Genomic DNA, 8,489 nt, shown 5'->3' with positions numbered 1-8,489 from the left:
AGGACATGCACCTAAGCTGTCCTGTACTGCAATACAAACTATTGTTCCACTGTAAAGCCTCTTCTGCTTATACTGTAGTATGATGATCATGCAAACCCATTATTCAGTGGGAAGAGAATGATCTGAGCACTTGTGGTTAACAGGATAATAATACAATCACTCTCAAAAAGGAACCACTTTCTTCAAGCCCAGGAGAATGATGTTGTAGCTGAGTTGCCCCTACACAACTAAACATCACTTCTAAAAAAAAAAAAAAAAACCAGACACACTAGAGTTTGATTGGGATGAAGATGCAACATGACAGTATGAATGGAAGTATGCTATGGTTAACTCATTCTCAAAACCTCAGTAACCTCTTGCCCCCTCCCACTAGAAGCCTTCACACCACTGACATTCAGACAGAGGAGCTGGAGTCTGACATGTCTGAATGAAAGAGTACACCACTATACCCAAAAGATTTATGTGCATCCATTATGCCTTCTACCTCCATGCACTTGACTGTTTACCTCTGAACAAGTCGTAACCCAGCTCGTTATGATCATTGGAATGTGTATCATTACTCAACATGTCAAATATTTCATTCTAGCCCACTACTACAAAATAATAAAGTACAATTGACAAAGGATTTGGGGAAGAGGCAAATCATGAAGTTTTGTACATTTCTACTTAGAAAATTGTATGCCTGTGTAAAAAAAGGGAAACTGGGCCTGAATATTGTAGTAGGATCCTATAGAACCAGCCTAAGTTGCCCTACATCATTATCAATGCACAGTACCCAAAATAATCATTTGTTCTTGAATTTATATAGAAAAAGTCTCTAATTTAAGTGCTCAAGAAACAGCAGTGTTGTAGAAAGCTAGATGTTGCTGAATATGGCAACATCCAGTTTGTACAGGCACAAGCACAAATGGGGTAAGTACCAACCTTAAAAAAAAAAAGTCAATATGAGAAGGCATAAGGTGTGGAAAAAATATTTATAAAATGCATCCTTTGCTCAAACAAATTTATTGAAAAAGGATGCAAATTCCAAAATTCAGCAACAGACTTTTGTTGATCTTTGGCATTTGCACAAGCAAAGGACATTTATAATTTACAACACCTCCTGCCTTCTTATATTGAAGAACCAGTTTGTGCCACAGCTAAGCTACTTAAAAACAAAAACACAATTGAGCAGCCGGAGTAACTGCACCTCCCAGGCAATAAGTTTAAAATTAACTTATTCAAATCCCTCTAGGGGTCCAGAGATAATGCCCAGCACAGTTATTTTATGCTCTTACAAACCCAATTCATTCTTCCTCATGACCCCCGAAAGTGACCTTTAGTGAGAATTGCTTTTTCTGTAAGACAGTCACAGTAGCCTGCAGCCATTTCTGCTTATTGCAAGTTGCATGTATAGATTTGCACTGTTATTAGACGTTATTTCAACTACTTTGCCAGAGCTACTTAAACAGGATACAAGAATCTTACATCATGAAATTACATGCAGTCCAGGAGACGAGGTACAAAGCATGGTGGAGTCATACTCCTGAGGATCTATTTTATTATAAAATAACTCCTTCCCTCATAAGTGCCCAATTGCAATTAAAATCATTTAAATACATAATTCTTATTTATAAGACAGAGTGTTTTATAATTAACACAGTTTTAGCTGAACAGTCATTTGACAACTTAAATTGTGGCATCAAAAGTACACTAATTTGTACAAGGTTTCTCTTTGCATTTTTTTTCAATAAAAAGGCACATACTGTAAAAAAAAACAAAAACTTATCTATAACCTTTCAATATACAATTCAAACTGCTTATGCAGAGATTTTCACTATTGAATGGTAATTGACATATCACTAGTGCATTGACTAAATATAGCAGTTTAATAGTGTTATGAGAGCACATTTGGAAGTTCTCCATTTCAGTCACTTGTTTGGAGTAAAAAACACAATATCCCTGAGGCCAAGTAGGCTGCTGTGGATCTCATTCCTCCGTTTCAGATTGTACTTTGCAACATGAGAGCTTGTATATGTGTCAATGAAGCGATTTCGCCTTGAAAGGATGGCAACCATGTGATCCAGCTTAGATCGGATGGCTGTATAATGGTACTGCCTCTCCTTGTTCAGCTTTTTGAAGCAGTCTCGTAAGGTATATTCTGATTGATGGAGAGCACAGTATTTGGAATAGCCTGATCTCAGATAACCAGACTGAATCGAGGAGATGGAGCTATTGGAGCTTGTGGTAGAAGTTGATGAAGATGACGACTGCACACTAGAAGATGATGCTACTGATGATTTACCGGAGGGTGGAGGTTGCTCTTTTGATTGGCTATTCTGATTGAGAGTGCATGGCAAATTCTCTTCTGTCTGGGTCATGATGGTTTTTGATGAGACCATAGTTTGTGTGCCTGCTGTCTTGACCTCAGTGGAGGTTTGGGTTTCAGCAACTTTCGTTATAACTGTGGTTTGTGTGACTGCATCAGACACTGCAACTGTAGGTTTCTCCTCCCATGGCTCTGTTTGGGTAGATGTAGAGGTCATCTTTGGCCCAAAGATCACATCACAGTTCTGCAAGCAATCTTCTCCAATGGTGGAAGAGTCTGAATTGTGAACTCTCTCTACCTCAGCCTCTTTTGTATCTGCAGACAACTTTGTTTCAGCCTCTGATTTCTTTGGTGTGCTTGACAGTTTGGCCAAGTCCAATCTTAAGAGCCTACCTAATGTTGGTTCTTTAGGTGACACTCTTTTGCCAAGCATATAGTCAAATGCTGTACTAGTCCTGCAACCGGCTAGCAGTTTGGGGTTGATGGGCTTAGATGGGCATAAAGAATCGGTTACTGCAAGTCAAAGTGCTCACCACCCCTGACCCGAAAGCACTAATAAGTTGCTGCTGTTCAATTTTCCATCAGGTCCAGGTAAAACTAAGAATGAAGAAGTTAAAAAAAAAAAAAGAAAAAAAAATGGTATGCAGATCAATATTTCATTACACTAAAGAAAAAACCTGGCAGATATTGGAAAGACTTCCTCCACAGTGCCGTAAGTTTATAGGTTTCCAATTTTTTTTTTTTACTTAAAAAGGGCAGCAATCCTAATTTAGTCTCAGATGGTGGAAACATTTCCCATCCTCCCCATGATCTAGGATTTATCAAGAAACAAGTCAGCTGTATGAGCTTGTAAAAACTCTGTGCTATACATTTTAGGAAAAATCTCCTGGTGTTTCTCATAATTGAAATCGAAATGGTTCAAACAACTAATAATATTTTCCCTGACCACAGACCTTCCAAATATAGTAAAATTAATTGCTCATGTACACAACGTATTTTTCTATGTTCATTCTACTTTTCTACTATACTCTACACTTTCTTTTTTAAAGCAGAGCCTCTTACTCAGCACTCACTAAAAAAAAAACAAAAAAAAGACAAAACTGAAATTAGCAAGATTACAAACAAATGGGGCAGGGTATATAAATATTAAAAACTTAACACTTATGCTATAAGAGCCACATAACAGATATACTAACATCTATAATTTTAATTTTAAATTGACACTTATTCTAATGTCAATAAAACTCAGTGTGACTTGTCTGTACATATCTCTAATTAATAAAAGCAATACCATTTCCCACTTTTTAAATGTTAGTACAAACTTAGCACATAAGTAATCCATGACAGCTGTAAAAATTCACTTGTAGAAATATTCTGATTAGTTGAAATATCTATAGTAATATCCACAATTGTGATATTGATGAATAAATCTTAGAAATAAATTAGTCCTGCTCATTACTTAAAGGCCTTCATTTCCCTGATAGCTGAGTTCATCAGGAGGAAGAGATCAAGAATACAAAAGGAAGACAATTTTATCTAGAGTTTCAAATATGAAACCAGTGACAAAATCATAATGAATGTGACAATGAATTTACAATAAGAACTCTTTATTGGAAACGTTTTGTTGTCTAGAATGTTCAGTGTAAAACTAAGATTAAAACTACGACAACCATGCATGTCATGAATTCACATTTGAAACTGAGTTGTGTCCACCATCCTGATCTTTCTCCTGATGAAGACAGTTATTGGTAAAACAAAGGCCTTTGTAAGATTGTACTAACACCATTTAAAAAGTGGGAAATGGTAATGTGTTTTGATTAGATATGTACAGACAAGTCACACTGATCTGAGTTTTATTGATATTCAAATAAGTGTCAATTTAAAATTTTTAGGTATTGTCAGTATATTGGTTATGTGGTTCTTATAGCATGAGTGTTTTCTTTAGGTTTCTGGTAAACATACATGAACACATGAGTTTGTTTGATCTGCTATTTTTCCCTTAACTATATATCTTTATCTATATTGTTTTAAGTGCCACTGTTTCTAAAGACATACTATTTTCACTGAAACCACAGAAAAAAGTGCATTCACAGTACAGTAAGGACAAAATGCATTTTTTGCATACAGCATCTTAATGCAGTTTTAACTTCCAATTAAATATAGACTCCTCTGCCTTTGCAAGTTTTCTGCTTACCTGTAAGTGCCTGTAGCTACTTTCAGACCATCAACCAACATGAACTTGTCATGGACCTTGCCAATGATCTTTGCTCCTGACCTTGTATAATAGGTATTCCCAGCAATAGTACGAACTCTCATAAGCTGTTCAAAACACAAATAAGATATTATCAAAACAATACAATTATTTTCAAGGATAAATTCAATAGAGAATTATCAAATGTTGTGGTATAAACAGTGAAGTGTAACTGGGTAGACACTAGCTCATGACTTAAAAAAAAAAGAAAAGGGGGTGCTGAAATCCTACACATGATCAGGGCTCATTTCTGTACAACCTAGTGTTTCAGAATCAAGTCAGATTGAAATACTTCCTGAAGGTGTGCAACAATGAAATATAGCCCTAACCAGTCTCATGAGAGAAAGCCATTTAAAATTCCATTCTTGATTTATGCAGTATAAGAACTTCTTTTCCCCCGACAATGCTTCAGGAACTGCAGAACCCATCAGTAAACTGCTCTCCTCTCAGCAGCTCACATATTAGCTTTGCAGGAGAGGATTAGAGGTCTAGTTGGATGTATATCAGCCCAATGCGAGATACAAATCTTTGCAAATATCTAGCTCTAAAATTATGGTCTTAATGCTGTACTCCTTTACAGAACTTGGGACCCTATAATTTTACTTCATAAGTTGGAGAAACTGAAAAACATTTTTAAAGGAAGGAGTGGAAAATTTCATACATTACTTCATCACCATTACCAACAGGCAGTGTACATTAACTTTATAATTTAAGCGTACAAAAAAATTTAAAAATCTTCAAATCATTTTTTTCAAAAGATGACTTCATGCATTTCCAAACATCTCCTTGTATATCCAACACTATATATATTTTTTTTTTAATTTTTAATTTTATGTTTTTCGAACACTTGTGAGATAGTGTTGCAACAATGGAGCTAACAGCTCTGTGCTTCGATTGACTGAATCTAAAAATATGAGCTCTCAAACATTCAAAACAGACTATAAATTTGATAATGCTACCGTCCGCAGAACTGGGACCATGTTTCAGACCAAACAGTCTTTCCTCAGGGGATGTCAGCCTTATATATGCTGTCGGGAGCTTTACCCATTCCTAGTTGCACATTCATTTTATCACCATCCTCCAAGTGCCTCCGATTTGAAATTCAAGACACTCTTACAATCATCATCATTGCTGGCATTCTTATACTCCACTTCCTGCTTCAAACTATCCAATCACCGATCATCACACATCAATGCGTCATTACGTCAATTATACACCAATGATCACACATTCAATATGTCATTCCGTATCACTTAAATCAAAGAACTCCAGCGCATACTTTAGATGATTCAGTCAAACGAAGCACAGAGCTGTTAGCTCCATTGTTGCAACACTATCTCACAAGTGTTCGAAAAACAAAATTAAAAAAAAAATATATATACCGTTGGATATACAAGGAGATGTTTGGAAATGCATGAAGTTATCTTTTGAAAAAAATGTTTTGAAGATTTTTAAATTTTTTGGACGCTTAAATAATCATAAAAAAAAGGTCGGTGGTGGATAGTTCACGATTATAAAGTTAATTCACATTGCCTGTTGGTAATGGTGATGAAGTAATGTATGAAACTTTCCACTCCTTCCTTTAAAAATTTTTTTCAAAGTTTCTCCAACTTATGAAGTAAAATTATAGGGTCCCAAGTTGTGATGGGTTTAATTAAACAAGTTATGAGTAATGATTAAGTGAGGTGATAGAATAGAGTTATTTGATTTATATTGTGGATCCCTCCATAAGACTAAGTTGTGTGGTTGATAGGTACTCATTTACAGAGCATTTAAATCAGTTTACTAGGTTGAAATGCCTCCAAACTGTAGCTACCATAAATTTGTGCACATGAATAGTACTTTTGTAATATCTTTATTTATTGAAAACATTTCTCGCCCTTCCTACGTTCAGAACGGGGTAAAGTGTATACAGAAAAAGGAGGAAAGGGGGGAAGAAAAAAAAAAAAAAAAAAAGGTAAATATCCTAGGAAACGGGGGAAGGAAAGCACATGTATCTAGGGAGTGGGACCATTAGCGAAAAAGGGGTAGAGGTTAGAATGCGGAATACAAAAGTGAGATGTTAATGTAATGCACCACAGGGTTTCAGCAGCTATTGGAACTTTTTTATTCTAAAAAGATTTACCATCTAGAAATCCTTCCAGGGAAGGAACTGTAATTAAAGCTGTACTAGAAAAAGAAATGTTTAAATAGCTCAGTGAGAAGTAAAGATGCCTAAATATTAGTGTATTCCCCAAAACACACATATTTACAAATTTTTACAAGCTCTTCCTCAAGTCTACATAAATAAAATCAAGATGCTGCAGTATTGACCCTCAGAATAATCCCTTGTAGGCACCACATAGATGCCTAGGAGTAACCAGAAGAGGCAATGCCAAAAGGCTGGCAAAAAGCAGCAAGACTAGACATTAGAATGTTAAATAAGTATTGGCAGCCATTTTTACAACGGATCCTCAAATTAGTTTTGAAATAGATCTAATTCCAAAATCCAAGTGAGTGAAAGGTCAGCAAAACAGGAGGATAGACACGCCATGGTAAAAACTTGAACACTTATTAAATCACAAGTGGACTGGGAGCAGTTGCAGGAGGATCTTGCATGACTGGAAGACTGGACATACAAATGCCAGATGTAGAGTGAGGCAAAGAAAAATGAGAAATTACTACTTATCTGATAATTTCCTTTTCTTTAATAAGGACTGGTGAATCCAGAACCAGTGGATTATGCACCTCTACCAGCAGATAGAGACTGAGCAAAGCTGATAATCACAGAATATTTACCCCTGCAGTGCCATCAGCCCGTCAGTTTACTCTGTAAAAGCCAATTGTGGACAAACTAACAAAACCTAACAACCAGTCCATCACTGAGCTCAAACAAAGTGTAACACTAGTCTAGGGACTGGATTGACACTTGCCAGTACTCCCTGGATCACGCAGCTGTGCAGGATGATTATAGCACCACCATCCAGCAGCCAAGGGCGGGAAGGTGGATTCACCTGTCCTTAAAGAAAAGGAAGTTATCAGGTAAATAACTTTTTTTTTTTTTTTTTTTTTAGCATACAGACAGGTGACTCCAGAACCAGTGGGATATATCAAAGCTACTCCCAAACAGGGTGGGAGGCTGCCAGTGGTCCATTCAAAACTGCATGGTGAAAGCTGCATCCATCCGGGCCTGCACATCCAGAAGATAATGCCTGGAAAAGGTGTGTAAAGAGGACAGAGTCATAGCTTAGCAAATGTTGATGGGAGACAGTCTAACCTCTGCCCATGACATTGCCTGAGCCCTAGTGGAATGAGTCCTAGCCTGACCAGGGCAATGGCTATTCAGTATCCATACTAAGCAGTGATTACCTCCTTAATCCAGCGGGCTATTGTAGCCCGCGATGCTGGCTCACCCTGTTTATTCCCACCATGCAGTATAAACAGCTGGTCCGTCTTCCTAAGAGATTCAGAAATCTCTAAATACCTCAAGACATGCCTCTCTGCATCCAAGGGTCAAAATAGGTGATATTCCTCCCCATCTCTTGCCTTGTACAGAGACTGCAGGGAAATTAGATTCAAGAGAAAATCCAAGACCACTTTTGGAAAAAAAAGGAAGGAAGGAATAGTACGCAGCTGTATCGCCCCTGGAGTCACTCATAGAAATTGCTGCCTGCAAGACAAGGCCTGTAGTTTTGATACTCAACACGCAGAACAGATTGCCACAAGAAACACTGTTTTTAAAAGGTCAGTAACCTCAAGGAAAGGTTACGCATCAAAAGTAGGGCCTGCTAAAAAATCCAAAACTAGATTAAGACTCTGCAAAGGCACTGGTAACTGCAAGGGAGGAAGAAGAGGCTTCATTCCTTTCAAGAAAAAACAGGCCACATCAGGATGAGCTGACAAGGGCCCAGCATTCACCTGACTTCAGAAACAGGAAAGAGCCACCACCTG

At 37.2% G+C, this 8,489-nt stretch overlaps 1 protein-coding gene across 1 annotated transcript in view; it reads right to left on the bottom strand.

Annotated features, from left to right (window-relative positions):
• Positions 1-248: 248 nt before the first annotated feature.
• FAM83D (family with sequence similarity 83 member D) overlaps positions 249-8,489 on the bottom strand; it is a 41,564-nt gene continuing 33,323 nt past the window's right edge. Inside the window, exons 3-4 of the mRNA XM_029613760.1 lie at positions 4,503-4,627; positions 249-2,905 (exon numbers count right to left, since the gene is read on the bottom strand). Coding sequence (XP_029469620.1) covers positions 2,890-2,905; positions 4,503-4,627 — 141 coding nt within the window. The 3' untranslated portion in view covers positions 249-2,889. The remainder of the gene's footprint in view (positions 2,906-4,502; positions 4,628-8,489) is intronic.

The sequence above is a fragment of the Rhinatrema bivittatum genome, chromosome 8 (genome assembly GCF_901001135.1).
Source record: "Rhinatrema bivittatum chromosome 8, aRhiBiv1.1, whole genome shotgun sequence".
Classification (NCBI taxonomy): domain Eukaryota; kingdom Metazoa; phylum Chordata; class Amphibia; order Gymnophiona; family Rhinatrematidae; genus Rhinatrema; species Rhinatrema bivittatum.
Note: the sequence above shows the minus strand (reverse complement) of the source record. Positions and strands in the feature narration are given on the sequence as shown.